This window comes from Sturnus vulgaris, chromosome 18 (assembly GCF_052056855.1).
Source record: "Sturnus vulgaris isolate bStuVul1 chromosome 18, bStuVul1.hap1, whole genome shotgun sequence".
Classification (NCBI taxonomy): domain Eukaryota; kingdom Metazoa; phylum Chordata; class Aves; order Passeriformes; family Sturnidae; genus Sturnus; species Sturnus vulgaris.
The window spans coordinates 11,126,557-11,152,500 of NC_142260.1; the positions used below are offsets into that span (position 1 = coordinate 11,126,557).

The 25,944-nt window shown below is 39.1% G+C and overlaps 2 protein-coding genes across 2 annotated transcripts in view; one reads left to right on the forward strand and one right to left on the reverse strand.

Annotated features, from left to right (window-relative positions):
- Positions 1-25,944, forward strand: part of CCDC73 (coiled-coil domain containing 73) — a 90,015-nt gene that overhangs the window by 10,009 nt on the left and 54,062 nt on the right. The window contains exons 2-4 of the mRNA XM_088175416.1: positions 7,843-8,265; positions 9,723-11,358; positions 16,574-17,735. The gene's annotated coding sequence lies outside the window, so the exon portion shown is untranslated. The remainder of the gene's footprint in view (positions 1-7,842; positions 8,266-9,722; positions 11,359-16,573; positions 17,736-25,944) is intronic.
- Positions 178-9,093, reverse strand: PRRG4 (proline rich and Gla domain 4). The gene is made up of 6 exons (XM_088175415.1): positions 8,625-9,093; positions 7,828-7,942; positions 5,041-5,204; positions 3,754-3,802; positions 2,930-3,065; positions 178-2,166 (listed from the first exon to the last, which is right to left on the reverse strand). The coding sequence occupies exons 2-6, from the start codon at positions 7,931-7,933 to the stop codon at positions 1,935-1,937; spliced, it is 687 nt and encodes a 228-aa protein (XP_088031541.1). The 5' UTR covers positions 7,934-7,942; positions 8,625-9,093; the 3' UTR covers positions 178-1,934.

The window sequence follows — 25,944 nt, forward strand, 5'->3', positions numbered from 1 at the left end:
ATTAATTAATAATTTTTGAGTCCCAGGAAAAATCTAGGTAAAAGTGTGCTCTAGAGCTCAAAATGCACATTAAAAATTTTAAAACTGTTAGCTAAATGAAAGGGAAATATGGGAGAATGTTTTTGCAAGCTTATGATGGCACAGCTTCTCATAACCTTGTATTTTGACTCTCAACAGTGACGTCACACAATTCATTTATTTCAGTCTTACAGAACTTCAAAATGCTTTTACAAATAGGGCAAAAGTGAATTGAAACATACCAGCATGGGGATTCCCCCATCTCTCAACAAAAAAAAGAAGCTGGAGAGAGATTTGTGACTCACCAAAAGCCAAATTCGATGGTGAAGTTTTGTGAGCAGGAACACCAATGGCAATCAACTGCATTGCATTGTGTTTTTCAAAGGGCAAGACTTCACTGTGTAGCACTGTCAGTGTGCACTCCTTATATTCCAAGATTTGAAGTGTTTTCATTATTACAAAGACATTTACAGCTTGAAAATCTCAGACCAATTTTCTGCATCCCACTCAACAACACTGTGGCTTCTAGTATGTTAAAGAACAGTAAGATTCAGTGAAATATTACATATTCATTTCAACCCTTAATCCTTTAACTTAAAAAGTGGTTTGTAGGCACCAAATTGAAATATAATTTGCTGTTACATTTGACTCAACCAGGGGGAGAAAGGGGGGGGTTGTTTCTTCTTTAAAAACTTAAAATTATGTGTGGCTTAACTGCACAGCCACTGTCAAACAAGAGAGCAGCCTGACATGTTTCCTGTGACACCCTCGGCTATGGCTTCCTGTCATAGCAGGAGGAGGAGGAGGTCAAGGGACACGAGTGGGGGGCAGCAGTTAGCTCAGCAAGATCTATAGGCTGCATAATGCTGGGGTTGATATTTTAATAAGGTGTAAAATTAATGGTGGCTACAGCTGTAGATACAGAAACTGTCATGACGTAGTGAACCAAAAAACTCCCAGAAGTTCTTGACTCTTGATTTTTGATTTAATATGATGTTTCATTCTACTTAAAAGGTATCATTTTGTCATTCCTGTAGTGCAGGACACACTTATTAAAGTGCTTCTTGGGGGTACTTCAGGCTTTGGTTTGAAAGTTGAGTGTCTCTCTCTACTTTTCAGCTTTTAAACTATGCAAGAAACATTAGCTGTGAAACCTGGGTAGCTTTTTGAAAAGGGACAAATCTCTAGCTTTTTGCTCAACATCCACTGGCCCACAGTATTCTGTTTACTCTCTTTGACCTGGTATTTACTGTTGAACATCAAAACAATTTGATGCAAGTGTGCTTTGTCTAAATTGGTAGTGTGCCATGTAAAGAATACTTTTCATGCAAAATTATGACCATAAAAATATAACAAATTGAGTTGTGTGACCAGCAATGTCTAAAGCAAACCAGTGTAATCCAGTAGCAGTACTGTTTATATGTATATTTGAAAGATCAAGTCATGAAATCATTTTTGCACTCAAATCTATTACAAGAATGAATAGAAAATTCACCCAGCAAAGGGAATACGTCAAACAAAGTAGACTTCTTATGGTGGTTTAAAGTGTGAAGTCACAAAAATTGGTTAGTATCAATATGAGCAATTAAAATACTGTTCTTTCTGAAGAAAAAGAAAATGCACCAATTAATGAGACATCAATAGTTTGATGGGATGGCTCACATGGAAGAGTACAAGACTTGCTCTTTATGCATTCTCACCCCTTAGCACAGTGACTTTGTGCAAAGAAAAGTCCTGCAGCCTTTGCCACAGGTGACCTCTTTTCCCAAATGGGAACTTCACTCGTTCCTAGTTATCCAAGAGATCTTTCACATCCCTGTAAATCATCTTGCAATATGCAAGGTAGCACACACTTTTCCAAAAGTATGTTATGTAGCAGTAATTAATCCCTCCTCAGCCCGGCAGGAGGTTTGTGCCTAGGGGCCAGGGAGGGACATGGACTTGGTGAAGAGCCTGGGGGCATCCCTGGGGGGCCCTGGGTAGGGCGGTGGGGGCACGCTGTGCTGCCCGGCTGCACTGACTGCCTCCTCGTAACTGGGCAGTCCTGAGTCCTCAGCTCCCACAGCGAGGGGGCTCAAAGAAAACTCCTCGTGCCTCCTGAACATGTTGGCTGAGCTTCGTCTTCTGCCTCTCACATAATCCAAGTACCTAAACAAAGGTAACAGCAGGTAAGTGGAAATTTCTGCTTTAAAGGGAAGCAAGAAGATAAAGTCTTAATCATAAAATAAACAAAGCCCCAAACAACCCAAAAAACCCCACAAGAGAAAAAACTATGCCTGCAGTGATCAAAAAGAGCAGAAGTCAAATACTCTCTCCAAACCACAGGGTAAGAACAGTGATGTGAAATTTATCAGAGAGAAAGCACAGAATCCTCTTCTATTCCTTTCAAGTTTAGGACAAAGGAGCAGTCACAAATAGAGACTTGGTAAAAGAGCATTTCCTCCAAACTGCTTCATCATCTACTACAACTTTTACATCTGAGGTAGAGCACGTGCCATGAAGAGCATACAGTTTATTTGAAAGCACCAACAGAACACATTAGAATTCCCATTGCAGGCCCCCACCTACCAAAATTATTCCATCATCTTAGTAAGAATATTTTGAAACGAAAACCACACACACATGCAAAAAAAAAAAAATAAGTAAACCCAAAGGTCTGAGTGTGCAATATTTTATGTTTTTGTGTGATTAACTGCAGCTGGTGCTCAACTTAACTTTGAATAGTTGAGCACCAGCTCAACTGCTGCTGGTGTTCACTTAACTTGGCTTCTAGGCAAGTAAAAACCAGAACTTCTACTGGATTTTCTGAGAATACACTTAGACCAACCCACAGTGATTTTTTAAATGCCGCTCTTAAACAAGAGTTTGTTTTGGTGTGTGTTTGGGTTTTTGAAGCAGTGGAATTCCTTACCCTGATGGTTGCCTTGATTTGCATCTGCTCTTGCAGCAGTAGAAGATAATGAGGGCAATTATAACCAAGAGTACTCCAGCAGCAACCAGGCTGATGAGCAGCGCTGTGACGTTAATCTTTTGTAGTGCCTCATCACCTGGAGAGAAAACATCGGTGATTTTCATTATGTGTTCTTTCCTTCTACCCAGACTACAGTTTACACTGTAAAACACTTCTTTTGCACTGCTCTAAGGCTGTTCCTTCCACAAATGTCTAACTTGCTGTAAGAAACAAGTACATCTGTGCAACATGAGCCAAAGAATCATTCACAGGCAGCTGAAAGCAAAGGGAGTTGATATTTCCTTTTTTTACATGAAACTGTTGAGATGCTTGTCTTCTAATGCCTTCCAAATATTCCTTCATGTACTTGTGACCTGTAGCTCTTTCCTCAAGTCCAACTGACCATTTTTTATTAAACTTATGGCATCAGAATACTCTGAGCCTAAATCAGGCTGTTAACTATAACTATCAAAAAAATGGGGGGAGAAAAACCAAAATCAACCACAGGGAGCAGCCACAGAATTACTGCAAAGTTTACCAATCGTGTAATAAAGAAATGGTCAAGGAAATCACAGTTTTTACCCATAGACCTATAATGGATCCCACTTTAAGATGCTTCAGTTTTATTGTATTAGATAATTAAATATATATGTACAGTTCACAGTGATCTTCAGTAAAAAGATAATTTCTGATTTGTTTAACTGAATGCATGATCTATTAAGAATGTAGTATTATAACAACCAGAAAATATTGCAATGTAATAAAAAAGTAAAAGGATTACTTACCTGTTTTTATTTTAGGACCTTTAGTTGAATAGTCTTTCCAAAAATCCATCTATAAAACCCAAAAAATAATCAGATTTATATGAGATAGATAAGTGACAGCCCTACTGACTTACATTTAATATGGTACTTTGGGCAGAATTTAACAATGGCATAAACAGAAATAACTCCTGCTGAGAGATTTGTATTTACTTGTATTTTTCTTCTACAACTTTGCATTAAAATTTCTCAGGTCCCAGTTGGTAAAAGATGAAAACGTATTTAACCATCCAGTGCTACCTCATATTTCTGTCTGATTACAATAGAAGTTAGGGTATATTCTGACACCAAAAAAATGCTTACAATTATTTTTTGCAAATCTCTACAAAACAGCATTTGAGGCAAAGTTAAGTTCTTAAGATTCCAACATTTGCATGAACAGTATTTGAATTCTTATCAGCTAGGAAGAACAGTGGGATTTACTTAAGAGAAAAACTTTTATGTTGTATGACCATCAGGCATTAAATATGTTGAGTTATAATTTTCATTTTTGCTACCTAGCAAAAGACTCCAGCAAGATTTCAATTTAAAATTTCACCTTTTTCTTAGGAAAGTGTTAGCAACAGCAAGCTAACACTTCCACCTTTGGAGCAGGGGTGTATTCCTTGCTCTTCCTGCAGAGCACACTTAGAATTACAAAAAGATTCTTGCTGCATGTGCAACAACCAGTCACCAGACAATCCTCACATTCCTTCATTGAGCTGAAAGGTTTCTTTTTTATATCTATAGCTATAGATATATATAAATCAGGTTTCTTCTCAGCTACATGTAGGAGTTAGAATATGGTGCTATAGGAATACTCAGCAATAGCTGAGCTGCAGATTTGCTCCATAGTGGCCTCTTACAAAACACTTCTTTGGCATGACACAAGGATTAAAGCAGTCAGTTAATACAGAGAGCACGTGAAACATTTAAATTGGATGCTGAGAAGTTACTAAAAAATCCAGAAGTCTGAAAATATAGAATATCTGCAATGAGACTTCTGAAGCTTCATTTCTATTTGTTTGCAGAATTAAAGTCCACATCTCAAGTCTTTAAGACAGTAACATATTTTCAAGTTCATTCACTGTGTATCTACAGCAGGAACCCCGTGTAACTGAGATATCTACTTGTAGAAAATAAGTAGTCATCTCCCAGTGCTGTGTTAGAGGAGTTACAGTATTTGTGTACAATTATTTATGTTACAATAATTTGTGTACAAAGGTAAGGTTATTTAGCCCTCACTATATTAAATTCAATTTGAACTGCTACCGTTTTATTAGGGTCTTCAAAAACTTCTCTTGCTTCTTCATAATTGCACACTTCTTCAAAGCATTCTCTCTCCAGGTTATCGTCTGTGAATGCTTCAAAATCAAATCTGTTGTTCAGAAGATGTCGTCCAATGAATAAATTGGCCTCCCTTGCAGATGTGAACACTAATGAAAAAAAAAAAATCAGGTTGATTTAAAACAAGTTAGGAAGGCTAAATTTGGTATTTTTAAAGAATGGTAAAGATCTTAAAGGAGCACATTGGGATCATTTCTTGCCCTAGCATCCATCTCTCAGCTACATACAAGGGAAAGAAATATCAAGGTCTCCTCCTAAAATATCTTCTTCACTACTATATTTTCTAACTATGTAACATAAAATAAATGTATTTGCCTTTCTCATAAGCCATCTCAACTATTCCTTATCCTGGCCAAGAGAATTTGATTGTCATGAGAACTGTTGGTCATGTTTTGGTGTGACCCTTCTGGGATGTGAGCATCAGTTTTTACTGGAGCTCTTAAGAACAAAGTAATTGTCACATAAAGCAGAATTCAGTCAGATCCAAAGTAAGCAACACCCTGACCCAGTGGGGGAAGGAGGCAAGGGTGAGGAAAGGAAAAAACCAAATATACTTTTATCAATTCTGGCATCTGTGATTTATTTTATTTACAGAATTTAGTTTTTAAATCACATCAGCAGATTCCTATTCATTCTACAGTTGTTCTCTTTCCACAATTGTGGCAACAAGCTTTCTGTAAAGGTGTCATATTGCCAAGTTTATTTGTTTATTTATTTATTTAATATGTTTGTCCAGGATATGAATTTTACTGACAACATGTATAACATGTCTTTCTGAAGACATTTATTGATTCTCTTCTTTTATGTTCATTGAGGCATCTTGGAGTAAGTTGTGAGGTGAAATTCCAGAACAGTGAGTGAAATTATAGAAGGCTAGAAGGCTTTGGAATACAGGAATATATTTCCTCACTAGGCATTTTCCATAGTCAAGTTTTAGCCTGCTCTTGCTACAGTTTCTTATTTAAAAAGAAAAAAAAATGTTACAGGACAAAACTAGGTTTCTAGTGAGAGCCTAATCTATGTGCAGGACATTCAGGCTATTTGGTTGAGCAAAATGACTAGAGGATTATTTTTGCAAGTGTAATGCAGAAACAGCATTGTTACATACCAAGCCAGATGGTTAAAAAAGGAGATGAGATTCAGGATAAAGTTATTCATCTACAAATTAGCTTTGTGTACTTGTTAGCCTGTTTGGCAGGATTATCACACTGCTCTGGAATTTTCACCCTAATAGTTACTGTTAGATCTTAGAGTGGTATTTCATAACTATTTGCTCTCTGAAAACTGAGAAAACTGCAGCATAACTTGCATATTGGTTGTTTATTTCTTTAATATTATATTATTATCTTTAATATGATAGTATATTTAAGGAATATGACAGCATATATTTATAGAATTTGCATACTGTTACACTACACGTGCACATGCATTTGTTTTCTTTATTCTAAAGCAATTGCAAGAAAATCTAAGCTTAAAATATTTATACTATACCTAGAGTAACCAGAGAAAAGGACTTAGTAACAAAAAAACCAAAAGCCAAAACCAAAATCAAAACTCCCTCAAACCCACAAGTGGAAAGGGAAAAGAATTACATGGGAAAAAAAATATTATCACTATTCTTGGTTCATTGCAAATTGCAAAAGTAATTTCAGTCTTCTGAAGCAGAGATCTTCAGTTTTGCTCAGTAGTGTTTCACTCTTTACCATACAAGTAGTATTAGCTGTCCTTTGAATTAACTTAGAGAACTCATACATTTTGTTTAAAATGAAATGCATAAGCAAGCTGCCTGCATCCTAGAACCCACAATTCCCAGGGATACATGGACCATTCTTTTCTTTTCAAGATTTTTTTATCCATTTATCTGCATTTTTCTTACTTTTTCACAAATCTCCATATCTCCATCTCCAACTTACTTGCTACCTAGTGATTAAAACAGTATTTGAAGAATGAAACAGATGGATTTGCATTGTGTCCTAAAGGTGAGGGGTCTGAATGCAGTTTTGCAGTCCTTGGTTTGATAAAATAATCCATGCAGTTTTAGGATGCTGAGCATTTAATTAAAAATGCAACCACACAATATGCTCAGTAAGGCTTATTTGTTTTTATATGAGTTCCTGTCCACTTCCCTCCCTCCTCAGGGAAGAACTGCAAAAGCAGCACTATGCTTGTCTTCCCAGGTGTTGTAAGGGGGTCTGGTATTGAGAGAAAATATGAATTTCAAAAACCAGCCAAATAAATCCTTTCACATACTAAGCAATTTCAGATATACAAATGCAACTGTGATGTGCTCAAACAGTACCAAACAATACTGTCTTAACGCAGGTTTCAAACTTTTTGAATTTAGATGTTACTTAAAGGATCCCGGTTGTATCAACCACAATAATTCCAGAGGCCTGGAAAAAGTTCAGTTGTCCCAATCTGCACTTACTACTAGATCTGATAAATACTTGATATTAACACCGAAGTTAATTATCAATCATTTCAGCTAAACATATTAAAAAAAAAAACCTGGAATTAAGCATAAAATAGCTTAATTTTTTCATAAAGTAAAAACAACCAAACAAAAAACCGCCAAACAACAAAACCACAAAAAAAAATCCCGCAAAAACCAAACAACCAAAACAACAACAATCAAACAACAATTAAAGAAGCCAGCAAAGCGAAGTTAGAAACGGTTTTGAAAAACACAAAATCACGTTAAAATTAAGTTACCATCTCTCCATTCAGGTAGCTTCAAGTTACTCAATCTCCCAGGGCAGTGCGGAAAGGCGAACACCGTCCCGTGGAGTTGACACAGCACCACCAAAACCGCGAACATGGCCGGGATCTGTCAGACAGAAACTAAACGTGAGTTAACCAAGAATGACAGCGCAACCCTCGCAAAGCGTCAGCGATGAGCCCTGAGTGGCTCCTGCCGGTGAAGTCACCCAGCGCAAGCACCTACACGCACTTGGGGCTAATGGGTCCCTTGAAGAGACACCGACCCGAACTGGTCCTGCCTGTCTCTTGCGGAGCTCTCGTTGTGTAACACCCGCACGTGTCACCGGGGCCGCTCTCGCCGCCTTCCTGCTCTCCCCTCCCGGCCAAACACAGCGGCAGCCGCGCTCGCCGGCGAATTGTCGGGGAAAGAGCCCCCGCAGGGTGCCCCAGGTAGGCTCGGAAACTGCAGAGCTACGCCTTCCCTGCCGGAGGAGGTAATAAAATCTCCCCGACGGGAGCAGGTACAAAGCTCGTTTTGTCAGAGGCATGAAATAAACCCTTCACGGGGGAAATAAACCCTGTAACTCTGCACGGAGTCACCCGACGCAGGTGAAAACACGATCTCTGCCCGAGGCGGGGACGTGCGACAGCCACCCGGGGCCACCGCCGGACGCTCCCGCGGGGCTGCCCGTGGCCAGGGCACAGCGCTCTGCCACCCGGCCCCGGCAGCTCCGGGAGAGCAGGACGAGGTCCCGGGGAGCCCCCGAGGAAGAAGGAGCACCTCATCCCTCTTCCCAGCGCTGCCCTACCTGTCCCGGGGGGACCCGGGCGGAACGGCTCCGGGGCAGCCTCTCCCCGGGCTGTGCCGTGAGATCCGAGTGGATCAGGAGCTGGAACAGCTTCTCCCGGGGCTGTGCGGTGGGATCAGGAGCTGGGACAGCCTCTCCCGGGGCTGTGCGGTGAGATCCGAGCGGATCAGGAAATGGGACAGTCTCTCCCGGGCTGTGCGGTGAGATCCGAGCGGATCAGGAACTGGGACAGCCTCTCCCGGGCTGTGCGGTGAGATCCGAGCGGATCAGGAACTGGGACAGCCTCTCCCGGGCTGTGCGGTGAGATCCGAGTGGATCAGGAGCTGGGACAGCCTCTCCCGGGCTGTGCGGTGGGATCCGAGCGGATCAGGAGCTGGGACAGCCTTTCCTGGGGCTGTGCGGTGGGATCAGGAGCTGGGACAGCCTCTCCCGGCGGTGCAGCAGCAGCGGCGGAAGAAAAAGCGGCGCCGCTTCCTGCCTTTCATCAAAGGGCGCGGCGCAGTCACGGGGCTGCTCCCCTGCCGCCCCCGTCCCGGCTGGGGCCACCCCGGGGCGGGGCAGAAACTCCCCTGGAGGGCGTTTGAGCCCTGGCAAACAGGGGTCGTGGGGAGCGCTGGGGCTGCGGTGCTTGGGCTCTGCCTGGGCTTTGTTTCCAGACACCTGCCCGACCTCTCAGCCTCTGCCCGGACCTCGGTGTGGCGTTAGGCTCTGTTCCTGCAAACCTGTTCTTCTGTTAAGCCGGACTTTTTGTGCCCTGGGTTAATGGCTGAGAAGCTGGTTGTGGTTTTGCTCCCCCGGAGGAAGGTGCACGGTGTGCTGGTGGCAGGATGCCGGCCGAGCAGGAGCAGGGCGTGTGTCCGCAGCTCTGGGTGCTGCTGCTCCACAGTTAACCACACATTTACCGAGTATTGCAGAGCCCCGTCTCCACCGAGCTTTCCGCGCTGAAAGGACCAGCAGTAGTTTTACGCGTGTGAAAACAATTTTTGTTGTTGTTGTTGTTTGTTTCGGGTTTTTAATTTGTTTGTGCGTTTTCCTGTTTGGGTTTTTATGTTTGTTTGGTTTTGGTCAGTGACCGTAAACCTTAACCATACATTCCAGAAACGGGCTGAAGTGGTTCCCTGAAGTGCATGAGGCTGGTTTGCACCGGCACACACCTATTCAGGAGCTCCCATCTCTCTCCTTCCCAGAGATCCCATGGATCTGTGCCTCCTTTGGCCTCTCCAAAGGACAAGATAGAAGCAATTAATCACCTCACATCTACTGTAAGGATTTGTTGAGTGTTGGGAAAAATGCGAAAAATGTTGGGATAGGCTGGGTTGGGTTAAAAGCTGCACACCAAAGAAACTGTTGGGATACGTGAGTGGAATGATTTTGCTGCTAGGAAATCCAGGGACTGACAGTGATTTGTGTCTGTGCTTGTGTCTCCAGTAGTGACTTTGGATTGTATTCTTTATTTAAGTGCTGGAGTGACTTGTATATACAGAAGTAGGAAAGAGTAGAATTAGGGGGTATTAGATAACACTAGTGGAAGTGATCAGAAATTCCCTGGAGAAAATCAGAAACTTCTGATGTGTGAAATAAGGAGAACTGTTCCGAGGATTGATGACTGTAGTTAAATATTTACTTTATGACATCAACACGCTGCCATTTAGAGGTACTTGATGAATATATAACTTACAAGCTGGGATGACTCTAATGCTTTTCAGCTGGTGGAGATCTCAACAGAAAATTCTGTATTCTGATTGTGTATGTGCTTGTAACACAGTGGAGAACTAAGATAAGAATATTTTAGAAGAAAACAGTACAGGTTGTTTATTATCTAGATAACGCTAAGGGGACAAAAATATTTAGCTGCTACTTTTTGTAAGGCTGGAGAAATTACCATTACTTTGTAAAGGGCTTCACAGCTTTGTTCCATGCCCCTCTACTCACCCCTTGCCCTGAGGTCCTACCTGAGTGTCTCAGAGAGGGTGGTGCCAGTGTGAAATAGCTGCCGACAGCTCCAGTGCAAGGGCATGAATGTACAAGGACTCTGTGGGGCACTTAGGTGTAAGTAAAATACCTGCATGCCAATGTGGGAACTTCTTTTGTGTCGTAACAACAGCTTCGTGTGAGGAAACTGTGCTGTACAAGGAGCAGGTAATCTCCATTGTGTTAAGCCAGCATTGTATATCACTCTTAACAGAGGGGGAGAAAGTTTGTTCGTTTTTTTTTTCTTTGAGTTGCTCAGGTATTCCTTCTGGGAGTGGATGTGAATTCATCCCCGGGCCCTGCCCATATCCGAGGAGAAGGATCCAGGTGTGGACTGAGAGTGATGGATCAGCCCCATCCAACCTCTGCTGGAACTCAGCCCTGCTGTGGAGGTGGAGGAGCAACACTGATGGGAGAGGCTCTCAGAGCTTTAACACTCACCAGTGCTTACCCAAATGTTTCTGGCTGTGCAGCTTTTAACAAAAGAATTTTAAGTGTCTTATGTCTGTGTGTGCATGGTTGTTTGTGCAGGTGTGCTGAAGGTTTTTCAAAACCATGTGACACAAAAACAGTATAGCTTATTTATTCGTGAGATGTAACAAAAAAATATTAAGTTGTTATACATTGGGCAAACAGAACAACAAAGTCTTTTGCTTTGGAGAAGACTGTGACTTTCTCCTGTGTGTCCCTCTGAACTCAGCCTGGGTTTCCCCAACTCGTGTTTGAGGAGTGGCAGTGAATCCCGCTCAGAGTGGCCACACAGGTAAATGGGTGTGTGAAAACTTGTGCTATAGGTAACAGTAGAAATGTGCCTCAGTTCTGATTTGTTATGCAAATCATAGAAAAGATAAAGATAAGTGAAAAAGGGTGTTTGGGATAAATAGAATATTTCCCATGTGTACGCAGTTTTTAGCATGGCAGAGCAATAAGTACCTTTTGCATGTAACTTTCCTACTTGTAATTTGCAGTATTTGTAACTTGTAGTATTTTTTTCAGGTAAAATACCTTTGATTAGCAAGTTGTGTGATGAAGATGCTCAGAAGGATGGAACCATCAATTAAGACCTTACTTTCATCAACCTTTTCAGATAAATATCAGTATACAGTATAGTAGATATATAATTAAAAATATTCTGAGGTGTGGGAAATAGTAAATTAATTTATATCACTTGCTTTTAACACTGGGTGAATACATGATTAATTTTTCTAAAAATATCTCTAAATTATTGACCATACTAGTTATTACACTTATTTACCTGTATTTTAGAACTTCACTTGTTGCTGTGATGTTTGGTAAAACATTGTTGGAGAAATTAAATATGATGCTGTTGAGTTGCACCAGGATTGTGTATCCCTCACAATAGGAAGATGGTACCTCTCTAAGATGTTCATTCACTGATCACCTGATTTTGATATACTGATTATTTTACTACAAATGAATAGTGATGTATTCATTTCAGTATAGTAAAGAATAATATGCTTTACTGATTTTTGATTAGGAGGACTTTGGATGTAAATATATCTTACCATAATTCAAGTAATAAATTTCTTAGTGTTCGGTTGCTCATGCAGTATTTATCAGTTGATCTGATAATGAAATGACATAAATGTGTAATTGAGAATTACAAATCCTCTCACAAGAGTATGTGGAGCTGAGTGCATCTGGTCTGTTCTTTACAATGGTTTATTTGATATCCTGAATCATATGGTATAGATTTGTCCTTTATACAAAACTATTTGAAGTTATTACGTTTGTGAACCTAATTTCTGTCCAGGTAGCTTGGCTTAGGAGTAATGATCTTTTGCCAGAGGTAATTGAATGTAACATATTTTAACTATTGGTTTTCTACAGTTAACATCAAAGGGCTTTGACTATCATATTCAGCAATAAACATGTCAACAAGCAAGTGAACCATAGCAGTATATTGGAGAAATCTGGTATCCCATTCCACCCAGTACATGCAGGAGGGGAGAGTTTTCCTAGACCGGGCCATATTTGAAAAAGACAGCTTCTTTTTTGGGTATTCCCTGGTGTCCTTTACAACTTCCTGTAGAAATGCCTGGTTTTCTCAGTTATATTGTGTGGTTTGATGTTGCAATAGAGATGGACAGGACACCTGTTTTTTCCTGCAGAATCTGTAGTCACATAGCTCATATTTCTGTGATTCTCAGAAGGCAGCATGCTTAACTGACTAGCAATTCATTGAAATTCAGTTCATTGGTTGGTAAAGGCTAAGTGTACACGAGCATCAAACTTTTCTCCTCCTGGAGATGTTTGCATTCTTCATCTCCTGGGAAGTGGATGTTTCACAGGGGTAGAATCTCTCTTTTTGCAGGTGCAAACTGTCTTACAAGAATAGATTGTTATCTGATTCTCACTGTTACAATTCTTTTCTCACAGGAACTTACCAGGCTAGCTTAGCCAAAGGAAGGAGGCCTGAACCACGTTTTACAAGGCCTTTCTTTTCTAAGTTTTTACCTGTATGTAACAGTTTGACACGATCTATCATCAAGTAAATCTTTACTTGGAATCAACATTACTATTTGAATGACGTTATAGTAGTATTTTAGGCAGAAAAGCAAAAAACATGAAAAAAATAGAGGTTTAGTAGCAAAATAACTAGGATTTTAGGGACAGGTTGATAGATCAATGACAGTTGTTAAGTTTCAGAATAAAAATTTAAGTTTCAGGCATGATTTTTCAAAAATATTTTAAGAAAGTAATTATTACTACACGATTTAAGTATTTGGTTATTAACCACTAGGCTGTGAGATAATTAGTATTGGTCAGAAATAATCATAGACACTTGTAATAACACATAAATAACAAAAGTACTTATGCAATTAATAAATTTGACTACTGTCATAATACTCTAACATTTATGGGAAAGTTATTCAACTAAAAATGCTTACAGAAGGGCAGTAAAAACCTTTGAGGGCTTAGCATTTGTATTTATTTGTATTGTTTTTATTTTATATATTGTTATTATTTATTCATATGATTTATTTTCCAAATAAATACAAATGCAGTTGCCTTTGTGTTTATTTGGAAGGGAATAGAAATGTCCCCAGTGCTGAAGGGGACACAAATACCCAGTCTGATTTCAGTAATGGGGCCAGTGCTGTGAGCTCTGAGAATGCTGCTTGTCTAACAGAATTAAAATTCTGCATTGTCAGTTGATCAAAATTTTTTTAGATGCAATAGGTTTAATAAGACCAAACTTTTTTTTTTTTTTCCCATAAGAAAGACTGTTAGGCTGTGAGACTTCTACATAAATGTCCTGTTGTGAGCATTCCACAAAATAGTTTTTGGAAAACTGTCACCATAAATTGGTTAATTTGAAACTATGTACTCTCAAATAAACGCAGGGTAAAAAAATCACATCAAAACATTCTAGCAGAGTGATGAAAATCTGCTTCTGGCTTTTCTGAGTACAGTTGTGTTATGTTTTGGTGAGCTACTCCTTGATCAGTGAAAGGAGCCTGTTTGGGTTTGGCATTTAAGATCCCTGGGCAAGGACAAAAACTCTTGGCCTCAAGGGGTGGAGCAGCCTCATGGATGAGGGGAGGATGGGCAGGAGCTGGAGCCCAGTGACACGACCAGAGGCAATGGTACAAACTGAAACACGGCAGCTTTCTTCTGGACATAAGGAAACTTTTTTGGGTTTTTTTTTGGCTGAGGAGGTGACTGGGCACTGGCACAGGGTCCCAGAGAGGTTGTGGAGTCTCTGTTCGTGGAGATACACAAAGCTGGCAGTAGTGTCCTGCTTGGGGTGGGTGGGATGGACTCGGTGACTGCCATCCTCTCATTCTGTGATGCTGCCTTCTAGCAGAGCCCAGGCCCTGATGTTTCCACTTCATCTCAACTTTCTGAGGTCTGCGGTTTGTATTTAGCTCCTTAACTATTTCTGTTACATTCCCTTGTTTGCCTCAGTAACTCATTTCTCTGCGGAGCTGAGATCTGGACTTAAACAGTTTCCTTTCATGGCTCACAGTAGAGGGAGCTGGGTGGTGACCTCAGCCTTCTCCTGCAACACTTTAAATTAAAATTTGCAATGTTCCTGCTGAGGATGTGTTATCAAAGCAGATGTATCTTGGAAAGGTTTAATTCTCTAACCAAATGGAGCTGTGATTTGTTTGTAGGTGAAGTGATGGAGCAGCAGACTGGCAGCTTTGGCTGTGTTTTAATCCTGCCCAGCTGCAGCAGCAATGCAGCTTCTGACGTGTACAATGCAAAAGATATTGGTGTTTCTATTATGCTTGGCACTTATTGTGGTAGCTGCGGAGATATATTTGTAAACTTAGTGTTTGTTGCTGTGATACAGGCACTTTCTATTTGGTTGATCCACAATGAACTTGTTTGTGATTGTGGGAGAGTTGCTTGAAGACTTATGGTGAGAAAAGGATTTTTAAGTTTCCGTTAGACATGTGATCTTAAAAATTCAACTTATTTGCAGGAGTGAGTAGAAGACAACTTTAGCTGAGAGAGGTGCTTTTATCTAAGGAGATGGAATGGTTCTTAGGGTTGATAACAGATCACATTTTTACTGTTTTTCATAGATTTTTTTTCTTGCACATTGTGCTGTTCTTTTTATATTGATTACAGTTTCTGGAAAATGACCAAAGACATTACACCCCTATAAAGAGTAAAGTGAGTATTACTGATTTTGAACAAGTAATCAAATGAAAGTTTTGCAGGTTTTAGTCCAAATGAGAGAATTCCACACGTGTGAGGCAAAGGCAACACCGCTCTTTTGAGGATGCAGTCATTCTTTGCTGTGTTGTAAAAGCTGGTTCTAAAAACACTTGTAGACTAGACAGAAGTTTTTCTTAATAACATTTTTAAGATCAGTGATGACAAGCTGCCTAAATATTCTCTCTGCTTAAGAAAATATGCAGAAAATTTCATTCAGCAGTCTCCCTATGGAGAGTGTTCCAGCAAGGAGTAGTGGTACAAATTCTGTCTCTTTGAGCTTTATGGATCCCTCCTTTTTTTCCCCCCGAATAGTTTTAGTGACTGCATCTCAGGTGTATATACAATTCTTATCAATGTATATGCATTTCTATCAAAGGCAGAATATTTCACAGAGGATGCCAAACTCTAGTGAGAGTTCCTTCTTGGGAACATAATCTGTATTACTCTGGGCAGGGCAGCAAGCAATTAATTGACTTGTGCTTTAGGAGAGCCTCATGTTGTCACATTCATACAAAGCAATCGGTGTGTATTGGAGAAGGTTACTGAGCCCTGGCCCAGTATGGTTTGAGGGTGCTTTCTATAAAATTCTTTATTTCCTTTTTTCTTTTTTGATCTGGAGATTGCAGAGTTGAAGGTGAAAAGTCTTCCGGTGTTTCCTTGCTTCTGGATCTTGGGGAGCAATTTTTTGTTTTTTTATTATTTAAAAAGATGGGAGAAGGGACTTAATGTGGTGGGTTTTGCTATGCCTGTGACAGAAGGAATTTGTGTGACATGGGGGATGGCAGGGCCTTCAACAGCCTCCTCCATAAATGCATGAGGCAATTAAAACAGCAACAAACAATTGGAAGAGGCTCTAATGTTTCACATTGCAAGAGGCTTCCACAGCAGAAGGGGCCATTTTAATTGTGGTGTGGGTTGCACATTTTCTTCTCTAAGGAACAGGGGCTTTGGTAATACTGTCTTTGATTATTTCACCATTGACTCATTTCCTCAGGTAGTTGCAATCTTGTCTGCTACTTAATTTTTATCTAGGCTTCCTTTTGTTCTGCTTCTTCATGCTCCCCTAAAGAGGAGCTAAAGTTGAAACATTTTTTTGTCCCTACACATTAATATTAAATTGTTTCTCTGGACAAAGATGCATTTTATTTTATCTTTGTGAATTATGATTAAAGTATTAATGAAGCTGCTCTGTGGACTCGCTCAATTTTTTTTCTTAACCAGCTAGTGATCAAGCAGTAAATTACATAAACACATGAATAACTTGTTCTGCCTCTTTTTCCCAGGTACATTTTGCAAGTTTGTGGTTGGCAGTTGTGAAAGAGAAGAGCTATTCCAGTGGAATGGATTAAACAAGTGGGTTGAATCATGGTGTGTGAATGTTTTTGAGACAGTCTTGCTTTTGTTCAACATAAATCTTGCATATTTAATCCCTATACTCTTTGTGTCCATACATAAGTTGTTTGTTTTACTAAACAAAAGAGATTTTCATATTAAGTTCTAGTTAAGAATAGCAACTGAATTCCTCTCCCCCCCCCCCCCCCCCATTGTTTAATTATTTACTGTATTCTGCTTTTTCTTTTCATACCATGAGTTTGGGTTTATAGTAACCGCAGTTCAATTTCGGAAATGAAGGTCTTCTGATTTATTTCTTAGCTTTTTCTCTAAGAAAAGAACAATACAGTAAATCATGTGAAAGATGGTAGAAGTTGGAAAGTTAACCATTTGAGTTTAAAAACAAAAAATGAAATTTAAATAACCTGTGTGTTGGTAGAGTTTTGGGCATGTTTATTTATTTGTGTAGGGAGACAGAGGCCCCATGGAATAGGACGGACTTTTAATTGTCATTGAGCAAGGGATGAGAAGTTCTGTTCTCTGCTAAATGTATTTAAGGCACACAAGGAAAATAAAGTTTCAGGATTCTGTTATGAATCTGTTAGGAATTTTCTTACTCTTTTGAGCCTCTAGGCCACAAATACATTAAAGATGTGATGGTTTAAAGGTCTGGCAAATTTGCTTTCCTTACTAAGCTCTTAGATTCTGCAGTGGTGGAATCACCACTGCCATCAGTAGTTTGTATTTTTCCCAATGCTGAACTGTCCAAATTCTCTAGAAAAATGCTTGTGATTTATGTTTTTGTATAAAAAAAAATGTTACAAAAATTACTATACCAATTATGCAAGGGAAGGCCAAATAAAAATAAATACAATGGCATAAGGTCACTTTGAGGTGGTTGACTTTGCACAAAAGAGTACTGTGAAATCGAAATAAAAGAAAATCATGATGCCATGGTGTAAGTACGCCACAGGAAATACATTTACAATACAGATGGAAAAGCTGCAGGCATAGGAAGTCAAGTGAGCAACTTTTGGATGCTCTGGAAATTCCTCCAAGAACCAATACACACAAGAAGGCATCTCGAGGCACTTTGCCTCAACTTCAAACTAGGTGAGTGATGCTTTTAAAAACTGTGGTTTCTTGTAAAAGCAATCAAAACCATTTTTTAATGCATATATCTATAAGTTGGAAAGCACAGACCCTGAAGTGCATGGCAAAATCTGCAGGAACATAGGAACAAAAAATAATACAGAGTAGGAAGCTAGGAAGATTAAACAATATGCTATTTAATGCATAAAAAATGGTTTTAAAAACTGGTTTCTTGTAATATCAATCAAAAACATTTTTTAATCCTTATATCTGTAAGTTGGAAAGCATAGACACTTAAGTGCACAACGAAATCTGCAAGAACATAGGAACAAAAATAATACAGAGTAGGAAACAAGGAAGATTAAACAATATGCTATTTAATACTACTAAATTTACTCTTTATAATAAAGATTTTTTTTCAGATGATATTTTTCTATAAACATCTTTATTACATTGGGTGGTCTGTTTTTTCAGGGTTTTTTATAACATCACAAAGTGAAACAAAAAAAAAAATCACGTGCTACCAAACTGCTACAAAAATGTCTGTTTAGGATTAATTTAGAGAATTCTTTCAACCAAAAAGTATGTGTATATATTTATCACTTTAATAAAGATATATTCAATTAATTTTGAAAACCAGAGTAGAAAATTAATTTCCCTCCCACAGTCTTAATGAAGAAATAAAGAAACTAATTTCCTATTGCTGTTAGAGGGGTAATCCACTCCTTCACATATTAAGAAATTAATGTAACGCATCCAGTCAGCCAAAGAGTCTCTGATTCTTCCCCTCCCCCTAATCTCTTACACCAGCTTATTTTGTGCAACACAATTATGAAAAACAAAATTGGAAGAGACTTAAGTCTTTTTAAGTCTTTCAGATTTCATTACCTTCTAATTTTAGATCTGTTGCTATTTCCACTAATACCATCCATTGATTTTGCTGGTTTTGGTTTTCTTTTAAGTGAAAAAGAATAAATTTTATGTTTATAATAATAATATATATTTTTTTAATCCCACACCCATATTTTAAAAATGCCAGAAAAATTTTAAGGAAGTATTGTGACAGGCTTTCTATGCCTTTGTAGCATTTGTGGGGTTTTATGTGATCAAAAAGTCATCCTTTTTATTTGAGCTAAATACAGAAGAAATGTATTTTCTTGCATTTTCTAGGTTTTTAAAATTTTTTAAAAATCTGATACCATTTTGTAATTCCAGGAATATGTGTGAACAGAGTTTTATAATTGAAAAAACACATCAAGATGTTATTTTAAGGTATTGGACATGGGTAGTTGAGAGATAAATGTTTGGAATTATGATCTTAAGACAGACTTTTTGACCCACATGAGCAGCTTTATTTCTTCATGTATTAAATGACACTTCCTGCACAAGTGAGAGTGTGAGTGCAGTTCATACCCCTAATGCAAGAAAACCATGACGTGATGTAAATGTTCCTTTAAGGAGGGAACTCTCATGAAAAAAAATTTGTTTTGAAACTTGTGACTTGTAGCAGACATTTTGGGGGGGGGTTAATCTTTTTTTGATGGTGAGTAGTGTTCAGTGAAGCAGCTCATTGTGTACTCAGTTTGTGAATAGGTTCATTGATAGCAAAAAGCTACAGGGTAAGTATACATTTAATTGATTTCTTGATCAGGAATGCTTCTTCAACAGGCAGAACAATGGAGCTTTATTGCCCATCACTGCTTTGTTGGTTGATGTGAATGTGGAATAATTCAGAACATAGGGAGATGTCCAAAGCAAGAAGCATTGAAAATACAGCTGCTCTAAGGAGATCTAACACATGAAGCTCTTTGGGAAAAACTGAGACCATAGAAACTGAAATTTGATTTGTAAATCACAGATAGGAGACCATAAATATGTTTTTGGTGTGAAGCGATGATGGAAAGAAATAAAATTCCTTCTTTTCCTTTCCCCACCCCTTTGTTTGAGCAAAAGTAACAAAAACAGTGTAGGAAGACCTCCAGATCCCTTTAATGTGGGAGGAAGAGATAAGTATTTATTCTCTTCATGAAGGGAATATTTTCTTTTATTTCTCTTCCATATTGCTCAAAACAATGTCTCAGTAGTCATCTTTCATCATCTGTAAGAGCCATTGATTCCAACAGGAGAGGAGCAGTGTGTCTTTCAGGGCTGTATTCCTGATTTGTGTCTGTTATCATTTTGATATTTGTATGCAACTGTGTTAATTATTTTTAAAAATGAATCTCAGTGATTAGTTCTTTTAATATTTGTGGTAGATCTCATTCACAGTATTTCAATTTGAAAGTGTTTCAATATTTTCTTCTATTCTTTCTTCTTCTATTTCTTATATTTTTCATAAACACATTTTACTTAGTCAAAAACCATGACAAAAAGACTCATGCTGAATTAAGAAGCAACGGTCTAAATGCAGTAGCTAATAATATGGAAGAAAATAGCAAAAATTTTGGGGACAAATGTTCTGTTATGGCTCTGAAACTTGACAGAAAAAAGGTGAAAGGCTGAAGAACAGTCCACTTCCTGCAGTCCCTCTGTAATGGAATTTTCCTTCCAAATACCTGGTCTGATTATATTAAAGAGATACAGAAAAATTTATGATGAATGGAGCAATAAAATGGAGTTTTGTGAATGCTATTTAAAAAAAAATTGCTGGATATAATACTTTCCGTTTTAATTCTTTTAGCCTTTTCTGTGAATGCAAAGCAGAGTTTGAGAAACCATTCCAAGAATATTCCTTTGGTATTTTGTGTTGATGGCGCTGCCCAGCCAAGAAAACAAAGCTTTAATGACAAATTATTTGGACTGAGTAAGAGTGCAGTTCTGAGCATCATCATCATTGTTTTGCTGATCATTTTAATAACGTGCTTTCGCGTAACCCATTAAAAATACGTCTTTTACAACTTGAGTGCTTTGGAAATGTTGATTTTATGAAGCATTTTCTTTACCACGTGTGTTCCATCAGAGCTGGGCTGTGTACAGCCCAAAACTCAGATCACCTTAGTGTTGTGTGCATTTTAACCAGCCATAAAATTGAACGATACTGTCACGGCTTAAACGAAGTCAAACAGACAAATCTAATTTATAATGTCAAGAAGCCTGAACCCCAAACAACAAGCAAACAAATGGCTGGGAGAAAGTAATACAAACTTGCGGCAAAATAACCCACAGCTATGTAGTGGGACGTGTGAGGCGAGTAAAGTGTGCCTTGAAAAACTTGAACGTGGTCTTCTGGCTTCCGTACGCTTTAGAGCGAGTTTACATGGTGTCAGCAGAGGGCAGAGTGAAGGATTTGGGTTATGTTTCCCGCGTTTCTGTACTTTTATACTTTGTGAGCGTGCCCAGCACGGAGCCCTCACGGTGCCCCGGGGCACGAAGCGTGAGGCGGCCGGGCCGGGGCAGGGCGCGGGGGTTTTCAAACACGGCTTTTTCCAGGGAATTCGTGCCTGGCCTGGGCAGGGGAGGCGTCCTGCTCTGACTGCCCTGGAACAAAGGGATCGGTGTCCCCAGAGCTGCCCTGCCCGGCCCGGCCCTGAGGGGAGCAGGAGCCGCTGCCGGGGAGGGTCGCGCTGCGGCCGCGGCTGCTGCACCGGGAAACGGAGCAGGGCTGCTCCTGCTGAGAACAACGAGCCCTGGAATTTGGGAAACAAGGTGTGTGTGTGTGTAGTTTTTATATACTGTTTTTGGAAAAAGCAATTTTCCAGCTGGGCCTGGGCGGCCGCAGTGCTCTATCTTGGGCCTGCCCCGAAGCCAGCAGTGTCTTTCCTTGTCTTTAATATGTAGGGCTTGGTGTGTTGCTTTTCACGTGGATTGTTTATGCGATATCTCATCCAGAATCTGGAAATGCTCATTGAATTTAGCCGGGCTGCTTGCCTCTGGGCATATGATCAGTTTAATCCTGTCACAGGTCTGTGAGGAAGGTACAGGAACGCCAGGGACATCTCTGTCAGTGCTCTGTCAGTACTGTTTTTTATCTAAAAAAACCCCAAACTAAATGTGTAGACAAGGGTAGAGTGCTTTGAGCTGCAAAACTGGGAAGTTCTAATTTGTCATTCACTTAAGAACTAGAAGAAATATGTAAGACATCCACATTTACTGAGGATTTCTAGTAAGATCTCATATCTTTCATGTTCATGGTGAAGGCTAATATGAAAAAGAGCTCTAAAAGTACTGTGTTCAGGATGTTTGTGTCATCTTAAAAGTGTTGTTGGTTTGTTTTCTTTCTTCTGCCCTTTGCATTCAAGTTTTCATCACAATATAATTATGGTCTTCTAATGTATTTTTACAGAAAGTTCATGCATCCTGCCTTCTGTCCTGAAGAAATACCTGTTGATAGTGTATGAGGCTGGGTGCCCAAAGAAGGAGGAGAACTCCTGCCTGCTCTCTGCAGTCTGCTGGTTTGGGATTTTGGGGATTCTGTAACATGGAGAGGTGACACAAAACATTGTGTTCTGGTGCAAGACTGCTCCTTGCCTTCTTCTGCCATTCTTGGCCTTCTGTGGGAGCTGTTCCAAACCTGGTGCTGCAGAGACGTCCTCACTCTAACTAAGAGTGAGATGCAGACATAAAAAATTAGGACGTTCTTTGCTATGCTGACAGTCAATTTTTTGTCACTAATATTGGCATTATCTATGATGCTCAGGCAGCAAAGAAACAATTTTCATACATTATTCCCCACTGAGATAATAATATAATTCCTTTTGAAGCTTTGGATACCAGATATTTAACAGCAATGTTAGTGTAAGTTGTGTTGAGAATGGTTTGTGGAGGAAAAAGTAATGCTTGTCGGACACATTTAAAAGAAGAGAGAGGATAAAAAAAGGAACCAGACCACCCTTCAGAACTGTTTTCTTTCAGGATATAAAGTAGGTATTCCCAAAGTCAAGTAGTGCCTGAACTTGTTGACACAGAATAAACCTGTTAATTGCTCATACGATATTATTTTGAACTGATCCCCTGCTTGTTGGTGCTAATTATTTCCTTGTTTACACTTGGTAGAGGTATTTCACAACCAGAACTACAAACAAGCAGCAGCTTGGAGTGCTCCCTGAACACATCCACTCTTTTTTGCCGTGTTACAAACGAGCACTGGGAGCTGCAGTTGTGGCTGCTTTGTGCTGCCAGGGCGCTGCTGCTCGCCGGGGAATTTAGATGGAGCTCTCGGTGCTTCTACTTAGTCTTGCACTGATCTCTTTTGGAAAACAGTTCGATTTTTATCCCATGTCACTGCAGTAGCCGGGACAGCACAGTTCTGTTGGGTGTCGACTAGGTGGCAGCATGGTGTTTGAAACGGACACAAACTGCTTTTCGGCTGGCTCAAACACCTCTGCTCTCATCCTGTGCCTGTGAAATTGGGGTAAACTTGGCTTCTGTTAATCCCTTCAACACTTAATGTCTCCATACTAATGGCTAAGAGGATGCTGACTAAATACTGAAAAATATTAGGATGGAAAGGGTGGGGAGGAGAATTTAATCTTACATTAAGCAGAAAACAGTTTTACAGTTTTAATCAGAGTGTTGCTGTTTATGGTTTACTCTTAATTTGAGCTGAAATGAGTTAAGATACCTTTTGCTAGTTTATTACTAATATTTTACTTGTGGTTGAAAAAAATCTTCAGTTATTATTTATGGTCTTATGATAGTAATGTCCTATAAAAGACAAATACAGTGTAATATGTAATTATTTTTGATTACAGAAAGTAAGGATGCTGGTAATATATATATCTGTGTCAGCCCTACTAACCAAGTTATGTGATATGAAAACAATCACCCGTTTTTGGAATGTGCTGGCTAGCTTGTGAAAGATTTTATGTTTTCATCAAAAGAATTCAGATTACTGAAGGCAACCTCTTGTAGTGGGGGCAAAAATGCAGATCCCAAGCAATTCAGTACTCGGGCAAGCAGCTCCAGTGTTTTAAATTTCATCCAGAATTCAACAGGCAGCTAACACAGACTTTGGAGCAGCTGACAAAATTCTTTAAAACTTCACCCTTCAATTACATTTGCTAAAGCTCTGTATTTGATGGGAGTAGTCTTTACTGCATTATGATCTCAGAAGCTGATTTGGAGCAGTGCAGTAATTGCTTGGAACCCCTGTTATCATCAACATGAAGTATTGCAGGTTGAATAAAAAAAGCCTCTCAGAGGGACTTTCCCATATGCTTTCTGGGTCATCAGTTTGCTCTTCTCAGGAATGTGTTGTTCAGCTTTCCTTTTTTTTTTTTTTTTAATTCACATGTTGAAATAGAGCTGGAAATGTGGAGGGGAAAAAAAAGTAAAGTAAACAAAAAAACAAAAAAAAAAGTAAAAAAATCAATTTAAGGCCTAGGAAATTGGAAAAGCAAAGTAGCTAAAACCAAGATCTATTGCTTCTTGACAAAGAAAATCAAAGGGTTCTAGCAGCTGAGAGTTCTTTGTTTAATGCTTTTCCCACAATTTATTAAAATCTGAAGCTTTGAAAAGCATTATGTCACCCAGGAGGTTGTTTCAGATTGCTGCTATCTAGTGATGGATTTGTCAGCAAAGACTCTAAAGCAGGTTTTTAAGGACAATTGTTTTGCTCTTTTATGGGGCTGATGTTGGTCTCCCATCCCAGAGGACACAAGGCCTTTTGAGAAAGGTAACTTTGGAACAAGTGTACAGCTTCCACACCTAAAATCTTTACACTTACCTAACAGTTAAACAAATGCCATTGATTTTAGGCCAGAAAGTGCTAGCACCAGGGATAAGGACATTTGATGTGACTAGGGCTCCTTTATGTGTGGAAAACAAGAAACACAAACATGTCCACAAATTTTCCTTGGATAAGCTGTGCTGAATTGTAGGATATCTCTTCTATGGAGTACATCTGTTATTTTAAGTCTTCAGCTGCTAGAGTAGCAGAGAACATCATCTTTGTTTTCTTTACTAAAAGGCTTTGTGTTTTATACCCTGCCTGATTCAGAATTTCTGTCATGAGCCCTCTGGATGATTCTGTCCTCTGTTGTTAAGGTAAGCTAATAAAAATATAAACTCAAAATAAAGGGAAGAACATGGAAAAGGTAGATAGACTTGCTTATTGAGAGCAGGTGCAGCAAAGTAGTATTAATGCACCAGTAAAAGGTTGGAGAATGTTCTGCAGAAAACCCTGAAGAAATGGTCTGGTTCCACCAGATTTCCAAAGGTATATTGTCCCAACATAAATTGCACACTGGTGGTCATGTGGTGCTTGACTCTTAAAGGATAAAAAACAACATACAATCCAAATTTGTGCTCGGAACAGATGTAAAAATCCTGTAGTTGTAAAGTCAAGGAAGAGAATTACTGTTCACTTTAATTCAGTAGAAGAGAATTTTAACTGGATTTTTGTTTGTTATTGATGAGACCATGAGGTAAAAAGACCTTTTACATGACCTGTGACAGGCTTTCTTACATTGTGCTTATATAATGTATGAATCAAAGAAGATTCTGTGGAACTTTAGTGTAAAACAATATTTATAATAGAATTAGTATACAGCAGTCCTTTAAAATAAGGATTTCACATTGTCCTTTGCATTGACGAGGCTACCTGATTTTCTGTAACATTCTAAAAATCATATAATCCTCTGCATTCAAAAGCCACAAGTCTGCCTTGTCCCTCCTTCAAATTATTTTTGATTTGATATGATCTGTCTACAAAAATACAATTATTAGATTTTTATTGTCTTCTGGTTTTGAGGTTTTTTTAAAGTCCACATCTTGATGTTCTGTATTTAGGAAGAACATAATCGTTTGTAAATGAACACCACAACAGTGGTGTATTGATCTTAGCTTTTAGATTGTCTTATGAGATTGACAATATATTTTTGAAAACTGAAAAGTTTGGGGATATTTTGAAAAGGGATTAACTTCTAAAGTCTTTGAGGACTGCGAAGGAAATATTTTCTTTTGTCTTGCATGATTCTATAATGATTTGTAGATCATCATAATTGCAGATGACAACGAGTAAATACAATGATATTTTTAGTAAAACTATAGAAGGGCATCTTTAAAATATAAGTTGCATGGCAGATAGCCTTTTAGGAAGGAAGAATTTTTGTTAAATAGCCCCGTGTTGTACACAGAGATGTAATTTCTGGAATTGTAGAGGTGTCACTGCCTTTCTGAGAACCTGCATTCCTGTGAAAGGTTTAGCTGCTTTGCTTTCATTTGTATGTGTGAATGGAGCCACTGTCAACTAAAACCTGAAAGGAATCAAAGCAGAGAATGGGGCCAGCAC